This window comes from Heptranchias perlo, chromosome 30, assembly GCF_035084215.1.
Source record: "Heptranchias perlo isolate sHepPer1 chromosome 30, sHepPer1.hap1, whole genome shotgun sequence".
In the NCBI taxonomy this organism is placed as follows: Eukaryota; Metazoa; Chordata; class Chondrichthyes; order Hexanchiformes; family Hexanchidae; genus Heptranchias; species Heptranchias perlo.
In genome coordinates, this window is record NC_090354.1 from 30,208,639 (window position 1) to 30,223,558 (window position 14,920).

The following is a 14,920-nucleotide window of genomic DNA, read 5'->3' on the forward strand; positions in this document are numbered from 1 at the left end:
AACCTCGCCCCTCCCTCTCTCTGTAACCTCGCCCTCCCTATCTCTGTAACCTCGCCCCTCCCTATCTCTGTAACCTCCCCCCTCCCTATCTCTGTAACCTCGCCCCTCCCTATCTCGGTAACCTCGCCCCTCCCTATCTCTGTAACCTCGCCCCTCCCTATCTCTGTAACCTCCCCCCTCCCTATCTCTGTAACCTCCCCCCTCCCTATCTCTGTAACCTCGCCCCTCCCTATCTCTGTAACCTCGCCCCTCCCTATCTCTGTAACCTCGCCCCTCCCTATCTCTGTAACCTCGCCCCTCCCTATCTCTGTAACCTCGCCCCTCCCTCTCTCTGTAACCTCGCCCCTCCCTATCTCTGTAACCTCGCCCCTCCCTATCTCTGTAACCTCCCCCCTCCCTATCTCTGTAACCTCGCCCCTCCCTATCTCTGTAACCTCCCCCCTCCCTATCTCTGTAACCTCGCCCCTCCCTCTCTCTGTAACCTCGCCCCTCCCTATCTCTGTAACCTCGCCCCTCCCTCTCTCTGTAACCTCGCCCCTCCCTATCTCTGTAACCTCGCCCCTCCCTATCTCTGTAACCTCGCCCCTCCCTATCTCTGTAACCTCGCCCCCTCCCTATCTCTGTAACCTCGCCCCTCCCTATCTCTGTAACCTCGCCCCTCCCTATCTCTGTAACCTCGCCCCTCCCTATCTCTGTAACCTCGCCCCTCCCTATCTCTCTAACCTCACCCCTCCCTATCTCTGTAACCTCGCCCCCTCCCTATCTCTGTAACCTCGCCCCTCCCTATCTCTGTAACCTCGCCCCTCCCTATCTCTGTAACCTCACCCCTCCCTCTCTCTGTAACCTCCCCCCTCCCTATCTCTGTAACCTCGCCCCTCCCTATCTCTGTAACCTCGCCCCTCCCTATCTCTGTAACCTCACCCCTCCCTCTCTCTGTAACCTCGCCCCTCCCTCTCTCTGTAACCTCCCCCCTCCCTATCTCTGTAACCTCGCCCCTCCCTATCTCTGTAACCTCACCCCTCCCTATCTCTGTAACCTCGCCCCTCCCTACCTCTGTAACCTCGCCCCTCCCTATCTCTGTAACCTCCCCCCTCCCTATCTCTGTAACCTCGCCCCTCCCTCTCTCTGTAACCTCGCCCCTCCCTATCTCTGTAACCTCCCCCCTCCCTATCTCTGTAACCTCGCCCCTCCCTATCTCTGTAACCTCGCCCCTCCCTATCTCTGTAACCTCGCCCCTCCCTATCTCTCTAACCTCGCCCCTCCCTATCTCTGTAACCTCGCCCCTCCCTATCTCTGTAACCTCGCCCCTCCCTATCTCTCTAACCTCGCCCCTCCCTATCTCTGTAACCTCGCCCCTCCCTATCTCTGTAACCTCGCCCCTCCCTATCTCTCTAACCTCGCCCACCCTATCTCTGTAACCTCGCCCCTCCCTATCTCTGTAACCTCGCCCCTCCCTATCTCTGTAACCTCGCCCCTCCCTATCTCTGTAACCTCGCCCCTCCCTATCTCTGTAAGCTCGCCCCTCCCTATCTCTGTAACCTCGCCCCTCCCTATCTCTCTAACCTCGCCCCTCCCTATCTCTGTAACCTCGCCCCTCCCTATCTCTGTAACTTCGCCCCTCCCTATCTCTGTAACCTCGCCCCTCCCTATCTCTGTAACCTCGCCCCTCCCTCTCTCTGTAACCTCGCCCCTCCCTATCTCTGTAACCTCGCCCCTCCCTATCTCTGTAACCTCGCCCCTCCCTATCTCTGTAACCTCGCCCCTCCCTCTCTCTGTAACCTCGCCCCTCCCTCTCTCAGTAACCTCGCCCCTCCCTCTCTCTGTAACCTCGCCCCTCCCTATCTCTGTAACCTCGCCCCTCCCTATCTCTGTAACCTCGCCCCTCCCTATCTCTGTAACCTCGCCCCTCCCTCTCTCTGTAACCTCGCCCCTCCCTCTCTCTGTAACCTCGCCCCTCCCTCTCTCTGTAACCTCGCCCCTCCCTCTCTCAGTAACCTCGCCCCTCCCTATCTCTGTAACCTCGCCCCTCCCTATCTCTGTAACCTCACCCCTCCCTATCTCTGTAACCTCGCCCCTCCCTATCTCTGTAACCTCGCCCCTCCCTATCTCTGTAACCTCGCCCCTCCCTATCTCTGTAACCTCGCCCCTCCCTATCTCTGTAACCTCGCCCCTCCCTATCTCTGTAACCTCCCCCCTCCCTATCTCTGTAACCTCCCCCCTCCCTATCTCTGTAAACTCGCCCCTCCCTATCTCTGTAACCTCACCCCTCCCTATCTCTCTAACCTCGCCCCTCCCTATCTCTGTAACCTCGCCCCTCCCTCTCTCTGTAACCTCCCCCCTCCCTATCTCTGTAACCTCGCCCCTCCCTATCTCTGTAACCTCGCCCCTCCCTCTCTCAGTAACCTCGCCCCTCCCTATCTCTGTAACCTCGCCCCCTCCCTATCTCTGTAACCTCCCCCCTCCCTATCTCTGTAACCTCGCCCCTCCCTCTCTCTCTAACCTCGCCCCTCCCTCTCTCTGTAACCTCGCCCCTCCCTATCTCTGTAACCTCACCCCTCCCTATCTCTGTAACCTCGCCCCTCCCTATCTCTGTAACCTCACCCCTCCCTCTCTCTGTAACCTCCCCCCTCCCTATCTCTGTAACCTCCCCCCTCCCTATCTCTATAACCTCCCCCCTCCCTATCTCTGTAACCTCGCCCCTCCCTATCTCTGTAACCTCGCCCCTCCCTATCTCTGTAACCTCCCCCCTCCCTCTCTCTGTAACCTCCCCCCTCCCTATCTCTGTAACCTCGCCCCTCCCTATCTCTGTAACCTCCCCCCTCCCTATCTCTGTAACCTCCCCCCTCCCTATCTCTGTAACCTCGCCCCTCCCTATCTCTGTAACCTCGCCCCTCCCTATCTCTGTAACCTCCCCCCTCCCTATCTCTCTAACCTCGCCCCTCCCTCTCTCTGTAACCTCGCCCCTCCCTATCTCTGTAACCTCACCCCTCCCTATCTCTGTAACCTCGCCCCTCCCTATCTCTGTAACCTCACCCCTCCCTCTCTCTGTAACCTCCCCCCTCCCTATCTCTGTAACCTCGCCCCTCCCTATCTCTGTAACCTCCCCCCTCCCTATCTCTGTAACCTCCCCCCTCCCTATCTCTGTAACCTCACCCCTCCCTCTCTCTGTAACCTCGCCCCTCCCTATCTCTGTAACCTCGCCCCTCCCTATCTCTGTAACCTCCCCCCTCCCTATCTCTGTAACCTCGCCCCTCCCTATCTCTGTAACCTCCCCCCTCCCTATCTCTGTAACCTCGCCCCTCCCTATCTCTGTAACCTCCCCCCTCCCTATCTCTGTAACCTCGCCCTCCCTATCTCTGTAACCTCCCCCCTCCCTATCTCTGTAACCTCGCCCCTCCCTCTCTCTGTAACCTCCCCCCTCCCTATCTCTGTAACCTCGCCCCTCCCTATCTCTGTAACCTCGCCCCTCCCTTTCTCTGCAACCTCCCCCCTCCCTATCTCTGTAACCTCGCCCCTCCCTATCTCTGTAACCTCCCCCCTCCCTCTCTCTGTAACCTCGCCCCTCCCTATCTCTGTAACCTCGCCCCTCCCTATCTCTGTAACCTCGCCCCTCCCTCTCTCTGTAACCTCGCCCCTCCCTATCTCTGTAACCTCGCCCCTCCCTATCTCTGTAACCTCGCCCCTCCCTATCTCTGTAACCTCGCCCCTCCCTATCTCTGTAACCTCCCCCCTCCCTATCTCTGTAACCTCGCCCCTCCCTATCTCTGTAACCTCCCCCCTCCCTATCTCTGTAACCTCGCCCTCCCTATCTCTGTAACCTCCCCCCTCCCTATCTCTGTAACCTCGCCCCTCCCTATCTCTGTAACCTCGCCCCTCCCTATCTCTGTAACCTCGCCCCTCCCTATCTCTGTAACCTCACCCCTCCCTCTCTCTGTAACCTCGCCCCTCCCTCTCTCTGTAACCTCCCCCCTCCCTATCTCTGTAACCTCGCCCCTCCCTATCTCTGTAACCTCGCCCCTCCCTATCTCTGTAACCTCGCCCCTCCCTATCTCTGTAACCTCGCCCCTCCCTATCTCTGTAACCTCCCCCCTCCCTATCTCTGTAACCTCCTCCAGCCCTACAACCCTCCCAGATCTCTGCGCTCCTCCAATTCTGGCCTCTTGCGCATCCCCGATTTTAATCGCTCCACCATTGGTGCTGTGCCTTCAGCTGCCTGGGCCCTAAGCTCTGGAATTCCCTCCCTAAACCTCTCCGCCTCTCGCCTTCTCTCTCCTCCTTAAGACGCTCCTTAAAACCTATCTCTTTGACCAAGCTTTTGGTCACCTGTTCTAATATCTCTTTGTGTAGCAAGGAGTCAATTTTTGTCTGATTACGCTCCTGTGAAACGCCTTGGGACGTGTTACTACATTAAAGGCGCTACATCATTGCAAATTGTTGTTGTTGTTACTTTGGAACTCAGAGGTGATTCCCGCTCGAAGCGAACAAAACAGCTCAGTTATAAAGTAAATGAGATAATTGGAGAATGTGATGATTATGTGCCAGTTGGATCTATTTTTATCAATTAGAATGATCTTTTCAGTGGAGTGTGCCATCAGATAAAGCTTCAGTATGACGTACAGCGAGCTTACGTTAGCTCCATAGTGAACCTGGAGTGGTCACACGTGACAACCAGGAGATGCCCGAGGTGGGAAAAGACGGTGGGGTAGATCGTGACTTTGTGCTGCCGACTCGGGACCACCCGTTTCACACCATCGCACAAAGTCATGATCGACGCCAGTGTCAGTTGGGTAACTGGAGTTACCCGTCTGCGGCTCGTTTCCCAGTTAGATGTCTCCAAACTGACCTGGACGCTCACTGTATGGCTTTCAGTTACTGATCCTCCCATACATAGTGTTTGAGAGGAGGGACCCAGATAGTGTCGTCCACTGACTTGAAGATAGAGATGGAAATAGGACCTGCCATGAGGTAGGGGTCTCTACACTTTATTTTGATGTGGAAGTCCTTTACACTGAAAGTTCTCACTGGCATACTATTGATACCAGACACTAGGGCCTAAAGGGTTAAATTATGAGGATCTGTTGCATAAACTTGGTTGGTTTGCCTTGACTTTAGAAGGTGGAGGGCTGATCTAATCAAGGTCTTTAAAATGATGAAGGGATTCAATAGGGTCGACAGAGAGAAACTATTTCCTCTGGTGGGAGAGTCCAGAACAAGGGGACATAATCTTAAAATGAAAACTAGGCCTTTCAGGAGTGACATCACACAAAGGGTAGTGGAAATCTGGAATTCTCTCCCAAAAAAGCTGTGGGTTCTGGGGGTCAATTGAAATTTTCAAAACTGAGATTGACAGCATGGGATGGAAATGAAATCTGACTCTGGGATTTGTCACCTCGCCAGCTGTAGGATTGAATGGATTCAGACCATACCTGGCTCCGCGCAATCACTCCCTTGTGAGCATTGATCATCCAGGGTCTCGTACTCAGGCATGGTCGTATCAGCATTACATAACAGGACCTGAATGAGAAGGAAAGCAGTTAGAGGCACTGTAAAAACAAAGAGACAGATATACACGTTCACAGACATGTACATACACATACACATACACACACACATACACACACAAACACACATACAGACACATACACATATATACACATACAAACATACACACACAAACACACAGACACACATACAGACACACACATACAAACATACACACATAAACACACAGACACACAGACACACAAACACACAGACATACATACAAACACATACACATACACACACATACAAACATACATAAACATAGAAGTTTAGAATCATAGAAGTTACAACATGGAAACAGGCCCTTCGGCCCAACATGTCCATGTCGCCCAGTTTATACCACTAAGCTAGTCCCAATTGCCTGCACTTGGCCCATATCCCTCTATACCCATCTTACCCATGTAACTGTCCAAATGCTTTTTAAAAGACAAAATTGTACCCGCCTCTACTACTGCCTCTGGCAGCTCGTTCCAGACACTCACCACCCTTTGAGTGAAAAAATTGCCCCTCTGGACCCTTTTGTATCTCTCCCCTCTCACCTTAAATCTATGCCCCCTCGTTATAGACTCCCCTACCTTTGGGAAAAGATTTTGACTATCTACCTTATCTATGCCCCTCATTATTTTATAGACTTCTATAAGATCACCCCTAAACCTCCTACTCTCCAGGGAAAAAAGTCTCAGTCTATCCAACCTCTCCCTATAAGTCAAACCATCAAGTCCCGGTAGCATCCTAGTAAATCTTTTCTGCACTCTTTCTAGTTTAATAATATCCTTTCTATAATAGGGTGACCAGAACTGTACACAGTATTCCAAGTGTGGCCTTACTAATGTCTTGTACAACTTCAACAAGACATCCCAACTCCTGTATTCAATGTTCTGACCAATGAAACCAAGCATGCTGAATGCCTTCTTCACCACCCTATCCACCTGTGACTCCACTTTCAAGGAGCTATGAACCTGTACTCCTAGATCTCTTTGTTCTATAACTCTCCCCAACGCCCTACCATTAACGGAGTAGGTCCTGGCCCGATTCGATCTCCCAAAATGCATCACCTCACATTTATCTAAATTAAACTCCATCTGCCATTCATCGGCCCACTGGCTCAATTTATCAAGATCCCGTTGCAATCCTAGATAACCTTCTTCACTGTCCACAATGCCACCAATCTTGGTGTCATCTGCAAACTTACTAACCATGCCTCCTAAATTCTCATTCAAATCATTAATATAAATAACAAATAACAGCGGACCCAGCACCAATCCCTGAGGCACACCGCTGGTCACAGGCCTCCAGTCCGAAAAACAACCCTCCACAACCACCCTCTGTCTTCTGTCGTCAATCCAATTTTGTATCCAATTGGCTACCTCACCTTGGATCCCGTGAGATTTAACCTTATGTAACAACCTGCCATGCGGTACCTTGTCAAAGGCTTTGCTAAAGTCCATGTAGACCACGTCTGCTGCACAGCCCTCATCTATCTTCTTGGTTACCCCTTCAAAAAACTCAATCAAATTCGTGAGACATGATTTTCCTCTCACAAAACCATGCTGACTGTTCCTAATCAGTCCCCGCCTCTCCAAATGCCTGTAGATCCTATCCCTCAGAATACCCTCTAAAAACTTACCCACGACAGATGTCAGGCTCACCGGTCTGTAGTTCCCAGGCTTTTCCCTGCCGCCCTTCTTAAACAAAGGCACAACATTTGCTACCCTCCAATCTTCAGGCACCTCACCTGTAGCGATGGATGATTCAAATATCTCTGCTAGGGGACCCGCAATTTCCTCCCTAACCTCCCATAACGTCCTGGGATACATTTCATCAGGTCCCGGAGATTTATCTACCTTGATGCGCGTTAAGACTTCCAGCACCTCCCTCTCTGTAATATGTACACTCCTCAAGACATCACTATTTATTTCCCCAAGTTCCCTAACATCCATGCACACACACACACAAACACACACACACATACAGACACAAACACACAGACACACACATGCACACACACAGACACAAACACACACAGACACAGATACACACACACACACATATACACACAAACACAAGCATTTATATACACACACATATACACATACGTACGTACACACAGACACAACAACAACAACAACAACAACAACAACAACTCACATTTATATAGTGCCTTTAATGTAGTAAAACTTCCCAAGGCTCTTCACAAGAGCGGAATTAAACAAAATTTGACATCAAACCACCTAAGGAAATATTAGGACAGGTGAATATAAGCTTAGTCAAAGAGGTAGGTTTTAGGAGCGTCTTAAAGAAGGAGAGAGAGGTAGAGAGGTGGAGAGGTTTAAGGAGGGAATTCCAGGGTTTAGGACCTAGGAAGCTGAAGGCATGGCCGCCAATGGGGGAGCGATTAAAATCGGGGGTGTGCAAGAGGCAAGAATTGGAGGAGTTCAGGGATCTCGTAGGGTCGTAGGGCTGGAGGAGGTTACAGAGATCGGGAGGGGCAAGATCATGGAGGATATTTGAAAATAAGGATGAGAATTTTAAAATCGAGGCGTTCCTGGACTGGGAGCAACACACACAGATATATAGACATACATACACAAACATACACATACATAAATACACACACACACACATACACACACGTGGCCTGCTAGTTTGTGTTAACAAATCTCAAATATATAGAATTACACAGAATGTACAGCACAGAAACAGGCCATTCTGCCCAAATGGTCAATGCTTTCTTGATAGTTATAACCTCTCAGTTCTGGTATCATCCGTATAAATCTTTTTTGCACCTTCTCCAGATCCTCTATATCCTTTTTGTAATATGGAGATTAGAACTGTTCGCAGTACTCCATGTGTGGTCTAACCAAAGTTCTATACAAGTTTAACATAACTTCCCTGCTTTCAATTCTGCTCCTTTAGAAATGAATCCCAGTGCTTGGTTTGCATTTTTATGTCCTTGTTAACCTGCATCGCTGCTTTTAATGATTTGTGAATCAGTAACCCAGATCTCTTTGCTTCTCTACCCCATTTAGACTCTTATTTTCCAAGGACTATGTGGCCTCCTTATTGCTCCTACCAAAATGCACCACCTCACACTTATCAATATCGAAATTCATTTGCCATTTACACGCCCATTCTGCGAGTCGATTAATGTCTTCTTGTATTTTCTCACAGTCCTCCTCAGTATTAACTACATTCCCCAATTTGGTGCAGTCCGCAAATTTTGAAATTGTACTTCCGATTCCCGAGTCCAAATCATCCACGTAAATGGTGAACAACAGTGGTCCCAGCACCGATCCCTGTGGAACACCACTTCCCTCCTTCCGCCAGTCTCAGTAACTCCTTTAACCCCTACTCTCTGTTTTCTGTTTTGTAGCCAGCTTGCTATCCATTCTGCTGCTTGTCCCCTGACTCCACATGTTCTGACCTTAGACATGACTATGCAGGACCTTGTCAAATACCTATTGAAAATCCAAGTATATTACATCAACTACATTACCCTTGGCTACTCTTTATGTTACCTCTTCAAAAGATTCAATAAGATTGGTCAAGCATGACCTTCCCTTTGAAATCCGTGTTGACTATTTGTTATTATATTTTTGGTTTCTAGATGTTTCTCTATTACATCTTTCCTAACACCGATGTTAAGCTAACTGGTCTATAGTTCCCTGGACTTGTTCTATCTCGTTTTTTAAATATAGGAATCACATTAGCTGTCCACCAGTCCTCTGGCACTATACCGATTTCTAATGAATTTTTATAAATATATAACAGTGCCTCTGCTATCTCTTCCCTAGCTTCTTTTAGTTTGCATGGATGTAAAACTATGATCCTCTCTAAGTTTAACTGGTTTATCAATTATCTCCCCCCTTTCTATCCTAAATGTCTTGATATCCTTTTTGATCTCGTCTTCTATTGTCCTGCCCACCCCATTAGTCTCCCTGGTAAATACTGAAGCAAATTAATCATTCAATATTTCTGCCATTTCGCTGTCATTACCTGTGAGTTTATCTTATGCATCCATTAATGGCCCTATCCCTATCCTGATTTTCATTTTGTTATTTATGTGTCTGTAGAATACTTTACTATGTCTTTTTATATTCCTTGATAATTTAATTTTGTACTTCCTTTTTGCCTTCCTAATTTTTTTTTACTTCTTTCCTAACCTCTTTGTATTCCCTTTTATCATCCTCTCCTTTATTGTCTATATGCTTAGATTATGCCTTTTTCTTTAGTTTCAGTTTTGTCCTCATCTCTTTATTCATCCATGGTTTTTCATTATTGGCTAGTTTGTTCCTGTTTTTTAGTGGAATATATTTCTCCTGAACTCTATCACCTTTTGAAATATTTCCCACTGCTGTTCTATCTCTTTGTCTGTCAGTATTTTTTTCCAGTTTACCTTCCCTAGTTCCAATCTTATTCCCTCAAAATGAGCTTTTTTCCAATCAATGACTTTGATCTTTGTTTTACTTATGTCTTTCTCAATCATTATTTTAAATCTTATTATGTTGTGATCGCTATTGCTTAGATGTTCCCCTGTATTTACTTCTTTTATCGGCTCTGTTTCATTTCCCATTACTAGATGCAGTAGTGATTCCTCTCTTGTTGGGCTTCTCACATACTAGGTAAGAAAAGAGTCCTATACACACTAAAAACCCCTTTCCCTTTTCCCCTTTCCCTACCTCTTCTTGACAATTTATTTGGGGGTAGTTAAAATCTCCAATGATTATTATTCAATATCTTATACTAATTTCAAAAATTTGCTTACATATTTCTTCCTCCACTTCCCTTCCACTATTCGGTGGTCTGTAGAATGTACCTATTAACGTGATTGATCCCTTCTTATCCTTTGTCTCAATCCTTATGGATTCTGTTTCTATCTTAATCTCAGTTATGTCCCTTTTTTGTACTGCCATTATGTTATCTCTAAGTAGTACAGTTGCCCCATGTCCTCTTCTTCCGTCTCTATCCTTTCTAAATACATTATAACCTACAATATTTAACCATGGTGTTTTTTATATAGCCATGTTTCAGTTATATCCCTATTGCATCTGGTTCCTTGCTACAAATTTTTCCCTCAAGTTCCCCCGTTTTGTTTCAAATACCTTGAACATTGAGCACTTAATGTGTTTGTGTGAAATTCTGTCATCTGTTTGTGTAACAGAGGTGTTAACCTGTTTATTTTAACATTTATATTCTCACAGTATCATTCCAAGACCAAAGTAGTGACTGGCACTGGAATCATTATGGTGTGTGCCATGATGGGGAAACAGCCAACTAGCCACAAACTGAAATGGACGTTACTTTCGCGACCAATTCCCAGGTCATGCAGTAGCCATTTTGTTTATGGTTTACGTTCCTTTCTAAGGACATTCACCTTCTTTCCTCTCCTGCCGTTTGCAGAAGAGAGTTCCAAACCTCTCCCACCCTTTGTGTGTAGAAGCATTTCCTAACTTCACTCCTGCACGTCCTGGCTCTAAATGTTAAGCTATGTCCCCGCGTCCTAGTATTGAAGTCTAGGAGACCTCCAAAAACAGTTACAAATGTCTCAGCAGCCAGAAGCAATAATCCAGCCACTAACCTGTAAATCCTGCATAGTCCCTTTAAATAGCGCTGATGGGGGGGTCCTCCAGGCACTCTAAGACACGTTCAGATGGTCGGGGTTAAGACTGTGCGTTGAGTTGAGCATTAAGTCCCAAAATGGCGTCTATCACCTTAAATCAGCGTTGCACAATGATTGTATCCATTTTCTCCCTACTTTACATGCTTCCAGCATTCGGTATTTGCGCCTGCGCTAACTCCTATACCAAGATGGCGTCCAGCGCACATCACGCTGGAAACATGCGTGCACAGCCGAGAAGCCATCATGGCACCTCAAGAGGCCGCGTAGTGCCGAAACAACGGGCGCTACACGTCCCAATTTAATGCCCCCACTCCCTCCACCACCGGCGCACTGTGGCTGCAGTGTGTTCTATCCACAGGATGCACTGCAGCAACTCGCCAAGGCTTCTTCAACAGCACCTCCCAAACCCGCAACCTCTACCATCCAGAAGGACAAGGGCAGCAGATGCGTGGAAACACCATCACCTCCAAGTCACACACCATCCCAACTTGGACATATACCAGCCATTCCTTCATCGTCGCTGGGTCAAAATCCTGGAACTCCCTACCCAACAGCACTGTGGGAGAACCTTCACCACACGGACTGCAGCGGTTCAAGAAGGCGGCTCACCACCACCTTCTCAAGGGCAATTAGGGATGGGCAATAAATGCCGGCCTTGCCAGTGATGCCCAGAGCCCAAGAATGAATTGGTAAAAGTCTGTGGCACAGGGCTTGAACTGATAAACTAGTAACTCAGAGGCAAGAGTGCTACCACTGAGCCGCGGCTGACAATGGTACTGAGGCACACAGGCCAGAAGAGTAGGTTGAATTACTTGTCTGTGCTGAGTTGGTTGATCTCAGCAAGGGCAAAAGTTGAGGTGCTATAATTTGCCTCAGTGCCCATAGTCTGGGGGGGGGGGGGGGGGTAAAAATCCACTCCTGATTACTCTCCAGTGCCCCCTGCTGGAATATGTGTCCACGTGGTGAGGACATTATCTGGCTCGGATATTAGGCCCCTATGGTTGGACACAGTCTAAGCTCACACATGAACAATGGGCACTCGGCGAGTTAGCAGAGGCTGTAGCAGCCCTGGAACTGGAACTGGGACCAGCGCCAGCCAGGAGCTTAAGGGGAGAAGGGGAGAAAACTGGAAAGTAAGAATGGCAGCTGCTATGTAACCATGGTAACCAGTGCTGTCAGGGGCAGCTTCATACAGACCAGCAAGGTGAAGAACGCACCTTGGGAAAATGGTGACCACAGACAGGTATTTACACCAGGGACACGCATTTACATCAGGGACACACATTTACACCAAGAACACACATTTACACCAGAGACATGCATTTACACCAAGGACACACATTTACACCAAGAACACACATTTACACCAGAGACATGCATTTACACCAAGGACACACATTTACACCAGGGACACACATTTACACCAAGGACACACATTTACACCAGGGACACACATTTACACCAGGGACATGCATTTACACCAGAGACATGCATTTACACCAAGGACACACATTTACACCAGGGACACACATTTCCCGTACGGGGCAGTCCTAGGAGTGATTTTACAAGGCGAGGTAGAAGGTGGTGAGTGCTCTCACACTGTAAATATAAAAATATCTTCTCTTCTAGCTTTTAAGAATTGCAGGGTGTTGCAGCAAAATATATTTTTGGTTTAAGGGAGGCTGGTTATCCTTTGCAGATCACTGCATTTCTTGCACCCTTTTCTCAACCCACCAATGCAGTGATTTACTAAATGGCATGCGGGATCTTTGGCACGTTTACACGACAGTGGTCCAGCCGTGCTCTTCTCCCTTTCTCCGCCATGATCCATCAGAGGGCCTGGGAACCTAGAACATCAGGGGCTCCCTCCACAACCCCTCACACAATCACCTCCCAGCCGCCCGATCCACTAAAATACAAGGGTGTAGTAAAATGCATGAAGAAATAGGCCCCTAGAATGTTTGCTCACTGCATTCAGAATAAAACAAATCGTAGCACAACTTTAAATGTTAGAATATTTTTATCCAGTGGGTTTCTTCCATTTTTCTGCATTATTGTGAATTTTACCAAGGGCCCCCCATATTTGGCAGAGGCTCCTGAGTACGGCCCTTGAGTATGGGTCCCTGGGTATAGGTCCCTGGCTATAGGGCCCTGGGTATGGGTCCCTGGGTATAGGTCCCTGGGTATAGGTCCCTGGCTATAGGTCCCTGGCTATAGGTCCCTGGGTACGGTCCCTGGGTATAGGTCCCTGGGTATAGGTCCCTGGGTACGGCCCCTGGGTATAGGTCCCTGGGTATAGGTCCCTGGGTATAGGTCCCTGGGTATGGGTCCCTGGGTACGGTTCCTGGGTATAGGTCCCTGGGTATGGGTCCCTGGGTACGGTTCCTGGGTACGGCCCCTGGGTATGGGTCCCTGGGTATAGGTCCCTGGGTACAGCCCCAGGGTATAGGTCCCTTGGTATAGGTCCTTGGGTATAGGTCCCTGAGTATGGGTCCCTGGGTATAGGTCCCTGGGTACGGCCCCTGGGTATGGGTCCCTGGGTACGGCCCCTGTGTATAGGCCCCTGGGTATGGGTCCCTGGGTATAGGTCCCTGGGTATGGGTCCATGGGTATAGGTCCCTGAGTATGGGTCCCTGGGTATAGGTCCCTGGGTATAGGTGCCTGGTTACGGCCCCTGGGTATGGGTCCATGGGTATAGGTCCCTGGGTATGGGTCCATGGGTATAGGTCCCTGGGTACGGCCCCTTGGTATGGGTCCCTGGGTATGGGTCCCTGGGTATAGGCCCCTGGGTATAGGTCCCTGGGTATAGGTCCCTGGGTATGGGTCCCTGGGTATAGGTCCCTGGGTATAGGTCCCTGGGTATAGGTCCCTGGGTATAGGTCCCTGGTTACGGCCCCTGGCTATGAGTCCCTGGGTATAGGTCCCTGGGTACGGCCCCTTGGTATGAGTCCCTGGGTATAGGTCCCTCAAGTATGGGTCCCTGGGTATAGGTCCCTGGGTACGACCCCTGGATATGGGTCCCTGCAAATAGGTCCCTGGGTATGGGTCCCTGGGTTTCGGTCCCTGGGTATGGGTCCCTGGGTACGGTTCCTGGGTATAGGTCCCTGGGTATGGGTCCCTGGGTACGGTTCCTGGGTATAGGTCCCTGGGTATGGGTCCCTGGGTACGGTTCCTGGGTACGGCCCCTGGGTATGGGTCCCTGGGTATAGGTCCCTGGGTACAGCCCCAGGGTATAGGTCCCTTGGTATAGGTCCTTGGGTATAGGTCCCTGAGTATGGGTCCCTGGGTATAGGTCCCTGGGTACGGCCCCTGGGTATGGGTCCCTGGGTACGGTCCCTGGGTATAGGTCCCTGGGTATGGGTCCATGGGTATAGGTCCCTGGGTATGGGTCCATGGGTATAGGTCCCTGGGTACGGCCCCTTGGTATGGGTCCCTGGGTATGGGACCCTGGGTATAGGCCCCTGGGTATGGGTCCCTGGGTATAGGCCCCTGGGTATGGGTCCCTGCGTATAGGTCCCTGAGTATGGGTCCCTGGGTATAGGTCCCTGGGTATAGGTCCCTGGTTACGGCCCCTGGGTATGGGTCCCTGGGTATAGGTCCCTGGGTATGGGTCCCTGGGTATAGGTCTCTGGGTGTGGATCCCTGGGTATGGGTCCCTGGGTATAGGTCCCTGGGTATAGGTCCCTGGGTATGGGTCCCTGGGTATAGGTCCCTGGGTATAGGTCCCTGGGTATAGGTCCCTGGGTATAGGTCCCT

General features: G+C 49.6%; 1 protein-coding gene across 1 annotated transcript in view; it reads right to left on the bottom strand.

The window, feature by feature from the left end:
• Nucleotides 1-11,406, bottom strand: part of LOC137300081 (solute carrier family 15 member 2-like) — a 147,632-nt gene extending 136,226 nt beyond the window's left edge. Inside the window, exons 1-2 of the mRNA XM_067969176.1 lie at nucleotides 11,349-11,406; nucleotides 5,427-5,543 (exon numbers count right to left, since the gene is read on the bottom strand). Of these exons, the coding sequence (XP_067825277.1) occupies nucleotides 5,427-5,543; nucleotides 11,349-11,406 (175 nt within the window). The remainder of the gene's footprint in view (nucleotides 1-5,426; nucleotides 5,544-11,348) is intronic.
• Nucleotides 11,407-14,920: the final 3,514 nt, after the last annotated feature.